General features: G+C 40.0%; 1 protein-coding gene across 1 annotated transcript in view; it reads right to left on the bottom strand.

Annotated features, from left to right (window-relative positions):
* FASTKD1 (FAST kinase domains 1) overlaps positions 1-14,935 on the bottom strand; it is a 179,985-nt gene that overhangs the window by 103,233 nt on the left and 61,817 nt on the right. The window contains exons 13-15 of the mRNA XM_082261782.1: positions 10,404-10,545; positions 4,592-4,706; positions 2,599-2,689 (exon numbers count right to left, since the gene is read on the bottom strand). Of these exons, the coding sequence (XP_082117908.1) occupies positions 2,599-2,689; positions 4,592-4,706; positions 10,404-10,545 (348 nt within the window). The remainder of the gene's footprint in view (positions 1-2,598; positions 2,690-4,591; positions 4,707-10,403; positions 10,546-14,935) is intronic.

Here is a 14,935-nt window from a genome sequence, read left to right as displayed (position 1 = left end):
AGCATATTGCCTTTTTCCCAGATAGGGTTGAACTTCGTCCTTTGCGAGGCTTCATTCCCAAAGTGTCATCCTCAAGCCATCTTCTCGAACCTTGGGCGCTGCCGGTTTTTCTGGACCCAGAGTCAAACACCCATCATAATCTTGACATCTCCAGAGTTATTCAGGCCTACTTGGGAGCAACAGAATCTTTCAGGTCCTCAGAAAGGTTGTTCATTGTTCCCTTCGGAAAGAACAGAGGCAAGGAGGCTACCAGCAGGACTCTATCATCCTGGATAATCGAATTAATCCAAAAGGTCTACAAGATCAGGGGCTTGGTTCCTCCTCAAGTGAGGGCTCATTCAACCAGGGCGGTTTCAGCTTCTTGGGAGACGGTTTGCAGGGCCGCCTCATGGTCTTCTCAACACACGTTCAGACACTACCGTATCGATCCTGGGTCGCTCACAACCATTGAGTTTGGAAGAACTATTCAATCGACGATGTCCTTTTCCAATTAAAGTTTACTTATTTGACATTACCCACCCTTGTTAAGCTAGTTATTTATCATTGGTATGCTGCCATGGAGGCACCAGGCAAACGGAAAATTGTATCATACTTACCATAATTTTCCTTTCCTGGTGCCTATCCATGGCAGCATACGATCCCACCCAAGGTATTCTAGATCACAGAGAATGCCGGGACAGGGGGTCAGTCCTTAATTTATGCTATTTACTAGTCCTGAAGGAGGAGTAGAGGCGGAGCTCTATCATTGGTATGCTGCCATGGATAGACACCAGGAAAGGAAAATTACGGCAAGTATAATACAATTTTCCGTTTTTCCATTTTATGCTTGCCTGCTCAACAGCCTGTAATTTAAATCTTCACTCTGTTACAGACCTACCAACACTGCTGCTCTGACACTTCCAGGGTGTGTCAGATACTTGGTTTCCCTGCTGCTGTGGTCCCTTCTGCTGACCGGTATGTCTCTACAGGACACACAATACCTGTTTCCTTCTATCTTGTTTCTCATTTTCAAAGCAGTATAATGAACACTTCATTGTTTGCTTTTCACATGGATCTTGTGGATGGATCTTGTGAAGATGTTCTAGAACTGTATTTATTTTGCAGATAAGAAACTGATAATTCAATTGCCTAGGTTCACACTAATGCAGGGCGGGAAACCCCTCCGTGCATGTTTCTTGCCCCGAATTCAAATTGCACTGCCAGTTGCAATCTGCAGTGTGTGATAGTGCAATCTTAACAACACCCCAAATGCAGTGCCTTTGGCCAAACCGCATCGCTTAGTACAAAAGTACCAAGTGATCTGGTTGCAGTGTGGTTTCAAAATTGGTGCATGATTGACTTTGGTGCAATGCGCTTCGGTGCAGTTTTGCACGTCACTGAAAAGCATGTGAATTGAACAGGAATGTGGTTCATAGTTTGAACTGAGGCTTAAAGTACACAATTTGCAATTGTGTTATGCAAGCTGGCAAAAGTAGAGAGAGCAAAAAGGGGCCAAATAGCACTGGAGTTGCTGTATTTACAGTTGGAGTTCAACTGAAAGTTATTTCAGGAAGTGTTGTTTTGTGTATGTTTAAGAGGTCATACATTGTTTTGGGTAGATGATGGCAGGTTGAATAATCCATCAACAACTTCTTAAACAGACAGTTGGGAGATTTATGCACTATAACTCCCAATGTGGCAAGCATGTGGATAGGCGGCCCTGAACACAGACATCGTGCCTTTGAGGCTGCTCACCTTTCACATTAGTACAAGCAGCTGTGTCTGTGCAGCCACTGCATCCTACTACACTTGATGAGGTTGCCTGCATGCAGCACCTGGAGTCCAGAGAAGCTGGAAAACATGCAGCCCATTCGAGGCATACAGGCCTCAGTGCCCATGTGAGCGAGGCCTAAGAAGAACACTTAAGTAGGAGACTCAGTGGAACAACCGATTGATCTAAAGGGGAGCTTCACCCTAATTCCTCCTCCCCCCCTTCTCTACCGAAATTTGTCATGTCATTTTTTTTTTTGGGGGGGTGAGGCGAGGGGGGGGGGCAGAGAGGGTACCTAATTTTAGCAGGTAACCGCTCCCACTTCCGCACGGATCGCCTAGGCGATCGGAGCAGAAGTTCTCCTCTACCCCTGCAGTCTTCTGGTACACGTCACAGGTTCCAGAAGACTGTGGGCAGGTCGCAAAGTGCAGCACAGCTTACGCACACACAGTGGGCAGTCGGCTGTGAAGTTGCAAACAGCACAGCCGGCTGCTCGCAGTTATGATGTAGGTGCCGGGAACCCAAAGGCTAGTGAGGAACTTGCCCGGGTAAGGTGGCACTGGATCCCTGGACAGGTAAGTGCCCTATTATTAAAAGTCAGCAGCTGCAGGAATTGATTGACTTTTAGTTCTTTGTTGGAGACCTGCTTTAACTGGAAAGAGCACAGGTAGACAACTCCTAAAAAAAAACACATCATCTGCTACCCTAAAAAAAGAAAAAGAAAAAAAAAAAAAAAAAACATACACTAATACAGATGAATTGTTCTCGTGAGTAAAAATATTCCTGTTATTGTAAAAAGGCACAACTTTATTTTAATAAAAAATATATTTATATCTAAATAAAACATCATATTTCATCAGAAAATATCTTTTTCCTGAGGTAGTTTATCCAGCTCTCAGTAGTTCCTAATTCCATAGAATTCCACTCAGTGCTAGGGATCTAGAAAGAGAAAAAAAAAATTAGTCTTGGAGCCACATGAATTAGTCTCTGGATTCACTGTGCATTAGTTCACTTTTTCATAATTAAATAAAAACATTAAAAAATAGAAGACGACCCAGCACTGATTATACATGTAATCTGGCTATGCCCAATGGTTCAATCCTATTCGAAAGATGTTACAAAGTGTGTTAGAAATTGTGCCCTGATCTCCGTACCATTGATGGTGGATGTTTGTATACTTAGTCTGGTCCACTTATTAGCCATGTCCAGGGCAATGAGAATGCGGATAAAGTTTACGTATTACCCCTGCAAGGCCTTACTGATTAAATGGAAGTCTTGAATGGCACCTACACTGATATACCTGATTTTTGGAAAACTTTGGTAAACTCAGCAATACCGCTTTATAAGTTCACTTATGAGTCCAGGGGTTGTCATGGGAAATTTAACCAAAATATGGGATATCTGGGTTACCTCCGTTGAAATAAACCCTTCTGAAGAAAACTCTATGGGATCTGCTCCCCCTCCCTGATTTCATTCTAATGACCGAATGAGAGAATCTGCAGGGTAGAGACGGATTAGGAGGTATCATTTTTGGTTATGCCTATGCCATTGAGCTTTATCCAAATCAGACATTTTGGTTGCCAAGTGAATATTTTTGTTACCGTTTTTGTGGTTTTGTTTGGGTTTGTTTTCTGTCTTTCTGTTTAGCACGGGTATGCCCAATAGGCTTTGTTTTGTACCCTAACGCTCAAAATGCTCAATTAAGAGGATCCTTAAAAAAAAAAAAAAAAAAAAAAAAAAAATCGCAGCAGCAAAAAAAAAACCCACAAAGGGTCCTTTCACAGAGATCCGTTCCTTTAGGGGATCCATGAGCAGATCCCTTGCTGAATCCGAGCAGAATGGCACAGATGTCACAAAAGTTTTTTTTATGAATATATATTTTTTTGGAAATTCTCCTTATTAAAATTTTCCACAGAAAAATACAAGACAATACAAGATATAAGCATTAAGGGCTGCAAAAGCACAACACGGTAAGCAATCGCAAAAAGTAAATGAAAAACAAAGCAAAATAAACAAAAATAGGAAATAGTGCAATTTAGAAAAAAAAAAAACAGTGTCTGCGAATATTACAGCTGTGACCCCCGACAATACATTTTCAGTGAAAATAGAGACCTCTCTGCACAACAATTACAGTGTTCCATGAAATAGGCAAATAGGAAAGACACACAGACTCAAAACACTTTACCAAGTTATATTCAAATTAATCCATGACAGTGAGGGGAGGCCACCAATCCTCCCCAGACCTTATCAAATTTGAGTAGTGCCCCCCTATTCAAATTTGTATAAATATTTACAGTGGGCTGTAGTGGACCCATGTTCGATGTATGGGCTTCCAGATATAAACTGACTTGTGTTCTACCTCTGAACTGTCACGTCACAAGCCGAGATGATGGAACTCCAGTGCCTGCACACAAGAGTTAATTCCTCCCAACACCAAGACGTGCTAAGAATGTACATAGAGCCCCGCATACACAGCTCAGTGTACATTCCAAAGAAAGTTGTAAAAAAAAAAAAAAAAAAACAGTGAGCAGGAAGACATATTCTGTTCCAATAAATAGGCTTCCTGTTTATTTTTTTTTTAAAAGCCGAAGTTCTAGCGGACACCTTTTAGGAAGTGTTTACCCTAGACCAGTGGTTCTCAACTCCAGTCCTCAGGACCCACTAACAGGCCAGATTTTAAGTATTACCTTGGGAAGATGCAGACTAGAGTACTGCAATCACTGAGCAGCAAATTGTATCACCTGTGATGTATTTCAGTTAGCTTGCAAACCTGGCCTGTTAGTGGGTCCTGAGGACCAGAGTTGAGAACCACTGCCCTAGACCATTACAAGTTCTGTTTACCTGAATCACATGATATCCTAGCATTTCTAGATGTCTCCTCTTCATGGCTGTCACTCCCCTGGTATAGAAAGAGTTTCTGCAGTATTCTACTGGATAAAAGAAATTCACAGCAACCCTGACAATATTAAAAACAATATGTTATTTATGTGGCTAAAATAAGTACAGGTGTTCATATTTTAATGACATTTCTCTTACATGTGTGCAGCCAGTAGAGCAGCCTTTTTTCAACCTTTTTAAAATGGAGGAACTCTTGAAATAATGCTCAGGTCTTAGGGAGCTCCTGCTAACAATTATTATAATTACAGCTCACAGGGCATCATAATTAAAATGGTTGTTAAGTCACTTGTTTAAATCACTGGCATCTCTCCTGTTTTAGGCAGATATAAAGTGGGGTTTATTTACTAAAGCTGGAAAGTGCAAAATCAGGGTCTCTTATGCAGAGAAACCAATCATATTTTAACCTCAGCTAGTTCAAGCAAACTTTGGCAATAAAACCAGGAAGCTTATTAGTTTCTATGCAGAAGTGAGCCTAATTTTGCACCCTCCAGCTTTAGTAAATAAACCCCACAATGTCAATTTTTTTTTTCAATTATAATCCTAATTAACTTATGGCACAGCTCCGATGTGTGGTCACGTGATCCCCTCCGCTCTCCTTCCCTGATCGAAGGAGAGAGCAGGAGGCGCTGAGATTTCCCTCTGGCGTCGCCCGGCCAGCAGAGGGAGACCACTTAAAAGCACAGCAGAGCTGTGCAAGAAGGTATTTAGCATTCCAATTTTTTAAAAATGTACAAACTGTGTTTTATATTTGCCTAAAACAGAGGGGATGCCAGTGATTTTAATACCTTACAGATATAGCAGCAGGAGGAGAGGGGAGGGGCAGGTAGCAGATCGGCTCTCAGACTGCTCAGCTGACAGGCAGGGAGGGAGGGGGGGGGGAGACTCAAAGCAGAGAGCAGGATGATGGAGGCACGTAAACTGACCGTGGTATCATGGATCAGCTGCCATGATTACCATGGTCAGCATACCTAGGAGGATACAGGAACAGGCAGGATCAAGCAGGTATTTTACATCATATAATGGGACAAATTACACTGAACAAGCACTATGCAATAAATCCTGTTTTTTTTTTTTAGGTTTAAAAACATAAAAAATTTAATCCAGCCCAGGATAACTCCTCTCGCTTTTGCTTGTGTCCTAGACATCTTTTCCAAAGCTCTGCTGTGTGAAGAGGGACTTTTTTCTTCTTACTCGCTCTACTCTCACCCACAAGATAGTGTTTAACTTGTGCGAGGCGAGTGTCTGGGCACTATCCTTCTGGGAACCTTTTCTGGCTCTACATAGGGACGTAGTAGTGATGAAGCCCGGGGACCTCCTTTTTGCCCTAGGTAGATTTTTGTCTTTTACCTCAACTGGGACATCTTCTGTTCCTCTGTTTGGCTCAAGTTCACCAAAAGGAAAAAACTTCCCTCCACTGTCTGTATGTGGTTCGAGCTGTGAGAATTTTTCTCACAGCTACGGATCCTTTTAGGAAGAATCTGTTTCCCAGGTTTTAGAAGTGTGAACAGAACAACAGGTGGCCTTGCAAAGTTCTACCAGATCGACACTGCGGCCTCATCTGATACCAGCTGTTAGAGATTTAGAGTTTAAATTATATATATTTCAGAGACTTTTATCAATGTCATAATGTAATGATATTAGTTTGGAAGGCTAATTCGATATGTCTCTTTCAAGGACAGAGAAGCCATTTTGCTATGTACAGTGCCTTGCGAAAGTATTCGGCCCCCTTGAACTTTGCGACCTTTTGCCACATTTCAGGCTTAGAAACATAGAATGTGTCGGCAGGTAAGAACCATTTGGCCCATCTAGTCTGCCCAATATATCTGAATCCTATGAATAGTCCCTGGCCCTATCTTATATGAAGGATAGCCTTATGCCTATCCCATGCATGCTTAAACTCCTTCACTGTATTTGCAGCTACCACTTCTGCAGGAAGGTTATTCCATGCATCCACTACTCTCTCAGTAAAGTAATACTTCCTCATATTACTTTTAAACCTTTGCCCCTCTAATTTAAAACTGTGTCCTCTTGTGGTAGTTTTTCTTCTTTTAAATATGCTCTCCTCCTTTACCGAGTTGATTCCCTTTATGTATTTAAAAGTTTCTATCATATCCCCTCTGTCTCTTCTTTCTTCCAAGCTATACATGTTAAGGTCCTTTAACCTTTCCTGGTAAGTTTTTTCCTGCAATCCATGTACTAGTTTAGTAGCTCTTCTCTGAACTCTCTCTAGAGTATCTATATCCTTCTGGAGATGTGGCCTCCAGTACTGCGCACAATACTCCAAGTGAGATCTCACCAGTGTTCTGTACAGCGGCATAAGCACTTCTCTCTTTCTACTGCTTATACCTCTCCCTATACATCCAAGCATTCTGCTGGCATTTCGTGCTGCTCTATTACATTGTCTTCCCACCTTTAAGTCTTCTGAAATAATTACTCCTAAATCCCTTTCCTCAGATACTGAGGTCAGGACTGTGTCAAATATTCTATATTCTGCCCTTGGGTTTTTACGTCCCATGTGCATTATCTTGCACTTATCCACATTAAATTTCAGTTGCCAGAGTTCTGACCATTCTTCTAGTTTTCCTAAATCCTTTTCCATTTGGCGTTTCCCTCCAGGAACATCAACCCTGTTACATATCTTTGTGTCATCAGCAAAAAGACAAACCTTACCATCGAGGCCTTTTGCAATATCACTTATGAAGATATTAAACAAAATTGGTCCCAGTACAGATCCCTGAGGTACCCCACTGGTAACATGACCTTGTTCTGAATGTTCTCCATTGACTACAACCCTCTGTTGTCTGTCACTCAGCCACTGCCTAATCCACTCAACAATATGGGAGTCCATGCTCAATGACTGCAGTTTATTGATAAGTCTTCTATGTGGGACAGTGTCAAAAGCCTTACTAAAATCTAGATATGCAATGTCTACTGCACCTCCACCGTCTATTATTTTAGTCACCCAGTCAAAAAAATCTATAAGATTTGTTTGACATGATCTCCCTGAAGTAAACCCATGTTGTTTTTCATCTTGCAATCCATGGGATTTAAGATGTTCCACAATCCTATCCTTTAATAGGGTTTCCATTAATTTGCCTACTATTGATGTCAGACTCACTGGTCTATAGTTGCTCGATTCCTCCCTACTACCTTTCTTGTGAATGGGCACGACATTTGCCAATTTCCAATCTTCCGGGACGACTCCTGTTACTAATGATTGGTTAAATAAATCTGTTAATGGTTTTGCCAGCTCACCACTAAGCTCTTTTAATAATTTTGGGTGTATCTCATCAGGACCCTGTGACTTATTTGTCTTCACTTTAGACAGCAATCTTAGAACGTCTTCCTCTGTAAAGACACATGCATCAAACGATTCATTAGTCATACTTTCAAGTGGAGGTCCTTCTCCTTTTTCTTCTGTAAAAACTGAACAGAAGTATTCATTAAGGCAGTCGGCTAGCCCTTTATTCTCTTCTACGTACCTTCCGTCCTTTGTTTTTAATTTAGTTATTTCTTGTTTTAATTTCCTTTTTTCATTTATCTTCAAACATTTAGCTTCAAACAAAGATATAAAACTGTAATTTTTTGTGAAGAATCAACAAGTGGGACACAATCATGAAGTGGAAAGAAATTTATTGGATATTTCAAACTTTGTTAATAAAAAACTGAAAAATTGGGCGTGCAAAATTATTCAGCCCCTTTACTTTCAGTGCAGCAAACTCTCTCCAGAAGTTTAGTGAGGATCTCTGAATGATCCAATGTTGACCTAAATGACTAATGATGATAAATAGAATCCACCTGTGTGTAATCAAGTCTCCGTATAAATGCACCTGCACTGTGATAGTCTCAGAGGTCCGTTTAAAGCGCAGAGAGCATCATGAAGAACAAGGAACAAACCAGGCAGGTCCGAGATACTGTTGTGGAGAAGTTTAAAGCCGGATTTGGATACAAAAAGATTTCCCAAGTTTTAAACATCCCAAGGAGCACTGTGCAAGCGAAAATATTGAAATGGAAGGAGTATCAGACCACTGCAAATCTACGAAGACCTGGCCGTCCCTCTAAACTTTCAGCTCATACAAGGAGAAGACTGATCAGAGATGCAGCCAAGAGGCCCATGATCACTCTGGATAAACTGCAGAGATCTACAGCTGAGGTGGGAGACTCGGTCCATAGGACAACAATCAGTCGTATACTGCACAAATCTGGCCTTTATGGAAGTGGAAAGAAGAAAGATATCCATAAAAAGTGTTGTTTAAAGTTTGCCACAAGTCACTTGGGAGACACACCAAACATGTGGAAGAAGGTGCTCTGGTCAGATGAAACAAAAATCGAACTTTTTGGCAACAATGTAAAACGTTATGTTTGGCGTAAAAGCAACACAGCTCATCACCCTGAACACACCATCCCCACTGTCAAACATGGTGGTGGCAGCATCATGGTTTGGGCATGCTTTTCTTCAGCAGGGACAGGGAAGATGGTTAAAATTGATGGGAAGATGGATGGAGCCAAATACAGGACCATTCTGGAATAAAACCTGATGGAGTCTGCAAAAGACCTGAGACTGGGACGGAGATTTGTTTTCCAACAAGACAATGATCCAAAACATAAAAGCAAAATCTACAATGGAATGGTTCACAAATAAACATATCCAGGTGTTAGAATGGCCAAGTCAAAGTCCAGACCTGAATCCAATCGAGAATCTGTGAAAAGAAGAACTGAAAACTGCTGTTCACAAACGCTCTCCATCCAACCTCACTGAGCTCGAGCTGTTTTGCAAGGAGGAATGGGCAAAAATTTCAGTCTCTCGATGTGCAAAACTGATAGAGACATACCCCAAGGGACTTACAGCTGTAATCGCAGCAAAAGGTGGCGCTACAAAGTATTAACTTAAGGGGGCTGAATAATTTTGCACGCCCAATTTTTCAGTTTTTTTATTTGTTAAAAAAGTTTGAAATATCCAATAAATTTCGTTCCACTTCATGATTGTGTCCCACTTGTTGTTGATTATTCACAAAAAATTACAGTTTTATATCTTTATGTTTTGAAGCCTGAAATGTGGCAAAAGGTTGCAAAGTTCAAGGGGGCCAAATACTTTCGCAAAGCACTGTATATATATTTATTTTTGAACTTTATGTCAGTATGTTGGGTGGAGTTATGTGTCTTACTATAGACTCAATCCTTATACGCAAGAGTGGGTGTTACTTTTATATTTAGAATTACTACCTTCTTGGTACACACTTTTTGCTGACATCGTCTTTACATATAGTATAAAAGACAACTACATCTACAGATCAATCAGAGATGAGAAAAGGACATCCTACACTCCGAAGACACAACACTTCTCTCTCTCTCTTCCCTTTTGACGCGTGAAACTTTTCCGTTTTGTTCTGTTTCGTATGTTTTGCTTTACTTTAAAAAAAATAAACAACTTTCCTGAAGTATCGTGACAGCTGAGAAGTCTATTTCGAACACCAGCTTTGAATGTAAGGTTCTTCACCCAACTATTTGAGCAGCAGCAGGGAGTCCCTAGTACTTTGTTGTTTTCCTGGGCCTGTTAGTCCTCTTTACACTTGCATCGCCCTTTGAAGAATGATACAAACTGGATTTCTCTTTAGCGAGCATTTGACTGGTGGTAAGGAGGCATTGTCTCCTCACCACCGTTTTGAACCTTTTTTTTTTAACAATATGGGTGCACTTAGTATTTTTTTATTTATTTGTAATTTTTTTGCAAATTGTAACTTCTCTTGTTACTGACCTTTGAGCTCCTGGTGGCAAAGGTTTATCTTCCTGCATCTTACTGCCAATCCCTGACTGCAGTTTGGAAACATCCGCAGAAAGCAGGTTGAGGTCCATGTATGAAATTGGGTTTTTATTCTTATCCAGTATACATTCAAAGTCTATAGACAGAAAATATAACACCATTATCAAAAGGTTTTGAGGTAAAATTTCTCTGTTTCTATAAAGATTTTACTATTACTGTCTGTGGACAACTTTAGAAACGTGCAAATGAGAATACCCATCACAGGGAAAATCGGACGTTGTTGTTTTATAAATGAATCCCTACCACAGAATCAAAAAAAAGACAGTGTCAGGGAGGGAGTTAAAAATAACAGACAGTACTTAGGGCTCATCCACACGCAATATTTTTAATGCTGCTTTTAGGGGCGTCTGGTGTTTCTTTTTTCTGCCTCTAAACGCCATCCACCCCCCCCCCCCCCAGATTAGCCTAATTGTCCCTGAACACATAGGCGTTTAAAGGCAGACGTTTAGAAACAGAAAAAAAAAAACCCACTGCCGCTGAACGTGTGTAATCGCATCTAAACTCGCATTAACGCTATGCAGATCAAGCACTTGGGTGTTAATTCATTTCAATGGCCAGAATTTTGGCCAATGAAATGAACACATATATCGTTTCTTTTTTCTGGGGAGCAGACAAGATTTACATTTAGTATTATTATTGACTTGTAAAATTCAATCATAGGGATTTATTATTTAATATTGACTTGTAAAAGTATTTTTTTTTTTTTTAATAAATCTATAAACAAAGTATGCAACAAAGCAAAAAAAGTAAAAAATAAATACGTGTTTTATTTTTCCATTTTAATCAGTGTCAATTTTAAAATAAACAGGGGCCTATTTACAAATTTTTTAACATGGAGATTCAAACACCTTTCACTCAAGACATAGAATTTTCTAATTGGATTTTATTAGAAAATGTGTGAATCTTGTGTGTAAACATACTACACCATGTAAATAGACCCTGTAGTAATTCTGAAGATTTTAAATTGTGAAATGAAAGTTATTCACAAATGAAAACAAACATTTTTTATTTGTGGATACAACACTAAAAAAAAAAAAAAATTATAAACAAAATATTAAAAAAAAAAAGGAAATTAAGAAAAGTCAGCAGAAAAATAATAAAATAATATGGAAGGGGGAAAGTTGTTAACTATGGTGAATTAGGGTTAACAAGGAAACCTTTTATTTAAAAGAGAAGTAAAAAGCTTTTTTGGCAAAACGTGTCTTCTGGGTCATAGGAGTACACTTCTGCATACAGAATGTAATGAATTGCAAATCTCATAAACCAAGTGCAGCTCACTGTACAAATTTGGCAAAGCCAAATCTGACTTAACTCGCATGCAGGCGTGGGAGTGACGTCATCCCCACCTGTCCCATGACAGTGCCCGGCAATCTAAACCCTGGAAGCTGGCTACCCGAATAGGTCAGCAACCGGATGGGGAGCTCAGGGACACTGCATTGCTAGAGCTGAAGATGAGTATTATTCTGCTTTCAGCACCTAGACTCTTCTACTACGAAGCCATGCTGTTGCCATAGATTCAGTATACGGTTTAACATTGTTGTGCTGGAATATGTATGCAAGGCCTTCCCTGAAAAAGATGTCTGGATGGGAGCATAGGCCACTCTAAAACCTAGATCTATTTTTATTAGCATTGATGGTTTGCCTTTCTAGATGTGCAAGCTGCCCATTCCATATGCACTAATGCATCCTTTTATCATCAGAGATGCAGGCTTTCGAACAGAGCGCTGATAAATAAGCCGGAAGGTCCCTCTGCTTTTTTACTCAGGAGGATATGGCACCCATGGTTCCAAAAAAGAAGGTCAGATTTTCATTTGTCTGACCACAGAACAGTTTTCCACTTTGAAACAGACCATTTTAAATGAGCTTTGGCACAGAGAAGATGGTGGCATTTCAGAATTATGTTCAGATACATGAATTTACGGATAGCACGACAAACGGTGTTCATAGACAGTGAATTTTGGAAGTATTCCTGAGCTCACGCAGTGATGTTCATCACAGAATCATGGCAGTTGTTAATGCAGTGCAGTCTGAGGGCCCGAAGATCACAGACATCCAATATTGTATTTTAGCCTTGTCCCTTATGCACAGAGATTTCTCCAGATTCTCAGAATATTTTGAGATTTTGTACTGTGATGATATATTTAAAATCTTGGCAATTTTACATTGAGGAACGTTATTTTTAAATGTTTGACAATTTTTAGACACAGCTTTTAATAGATTGGTGAACCTCTGCCCATCTTTACTTTTCTGCCCATCTTTACTTCTCTGACTCTCCAAGATGCCCATTTTTTGCCAAATCATGTTACTAACCTGTTGCCAGTTTACCCAATTAGTTGCAAAATTAGTTGCAAATGTTCTTCCAGCTCTTCCTCATTGATGGTACTTACTTTGCCAGCTTTTTATTGTCCCATTCCAATTTTTTTTGAGACGTGTTGCTGCTATCAATTTTAAAATTACCGTATTTGTTTCTTAAAATGGTTCATTTTCTCAGTTTAAACATTGGAAATGAAAAACGAATTGGTAACCCAAAAGAAACTGCGCAAATGGTGATATTCGATAATAAATTATTAGTCAAATATTGATTATATGTGAGGAATTGCTTCCATAGTGCAAGCTGCAATAAAAACGTGTATACGCATAAATAGTGAAAAGGGTAAAAATATTGCGCTTAAACACTTAAAACACAACCAAAAAAGTGCTTGTGTGCATAAACATATAAATAATAAATATATATACTAGTGAATAAATAAATAAATATATATGTTGTGAAAAGTCCTTAGTGAAATATATCAACAATCCTTAAAGTGCCCAGTGCAATACGGATCTCTCAGCAATGACTGAAAATAACTTTAGCTTCAAGTGAGGGACCTCCACCATAGGGACTTTCTCCACCCAGTGCTCAGGGTAAATACTTCTTACCGAAGCTGGTGGACCCCTTAATTACAGGGGGTCTAAAACAGCATATAAGGTCCACAAATGCCTCCAAGCTATCCTTCAGGTCCCTTAATAAGGCTCAGCTCGCACAAGGAACTCCAAGTATTTCCAGGGTGGTATGGTATGGGGAAAAAGATAAGGAAACTCCGATAGTGTAGTATGTTCTATTATAGGGGTTGTTTAATAGAAATGCACTTACTCAAACATCATATACAGAATGCCTTCATGGGGTAAATGCAGCATGGGTTCGGTGTACGGGACGCTCCTCTCTTCCTGCGTATCACCAACCCGGAACTCCACGGTCTCACGTTCCCGACGCACGTTTCGTCAGACGCGCTGACGTCATCAGGGGATCATGATCCCCTGATGACGTCAGCGCGTCTGACGAAACGTGCGTCGGGAACGTGAGACCGTGGAGTTCCGGGTTGGTGATACGCAGGAAGAGAGGAGCGTCCCGTACACCGAACCCATGCTGCATTTACCCCATGAAGGCATTCTGTATATGATGTTTGAGTAAGTGCATTTCTATTAAACAACCCCTATAATAGAACATACTACACTATCGGAGTTTCCTTATCTTTTTCCCCATACCATACCACCCTGGAAATACTTGGAGTTCCTTGTGCGAGCTGAGCCTTATTAAGGGACCTGAAGGATAGCTTGGAGGCATTTGTGGACCTTATATGCTGTTTTAGACCCCCTGTAATTAAGGGGTCCACCAGCTTCGGTAAGAAGTATTTACCCTGAGCACTGGGTGGAGAAAGTCCCTATGGTGGAGGTCCCTCACTTGAAGCTAAAGTTATTTTCAGTCATTGCTGAGAGATCCGTATTGCACTGGGCACTTTAAGGATTGTTGATATATTTCACTAAGGACTTTTCACAACATATATATTTATTTATTTATTCACTAGTATATATATTTATTATTTATATGTTTATGCACACAAGCACTTTTTTGGTTGTGTTTTAAGTGTTTAAGCGCAATATTTTTACCCTTTTCACTAAACATTGGAAATGTTTCTCTATTGTGGTCTATTGTTTTTCTATAGTGAATAAAATATTGGTTTAGGAGATTTGCATTTATGTGCATTTTATACAGTGGGTTTTGGAACTTTGACATCCCGCGTGTCTCCTTTAAAATGTTGATCTTTTTTTTACATTTACAGTGGGTACGGAAAGTATTCAGACCCCCTTAAATTTTTCACTCTTTGTTATATTGCAGCCATTTGCTAAAATCATTTAAGTTCATTCTTCTTCCTCATGAATGTACACATAGCACCCCATACTGACATAAAAACACAGAATTGTTGACATTGTTGCAGATTTATTAAAAAAGAAAAACTGAAATATCACATGGTCCTAAGTATTCAGACCCTTTGCTCAGTATTTAGTAGAAGCCCCCTTTTGATCTAATACAGCCAGGAGTCTTTTTGGGAAAGATGCAATCCAACCTGCAGATCCTCTCCAGTTCTGTCAGGTTGGATGGTAAACGTTGGTGGACAGCCATTTTTAGGTCTCTCCAGAGATGCTCA

The sequence above is a fragment of the Pelophylax lessonae genome, assembly GCF_965119305.1.
Source record: "Pelophylax lessonae genome assembly, chromosome: 6".
Lineage (NCBI taxonomy): Eukaryota > Metazoa > Chordata > Amphibia > Anura > Ranidae > Pelophylax > Pelophylax lessonae.
Note: the sequence above shows the minus strand (reverse complement) of the source record. Positions and strands in the feature narration are given on the sequence as shown.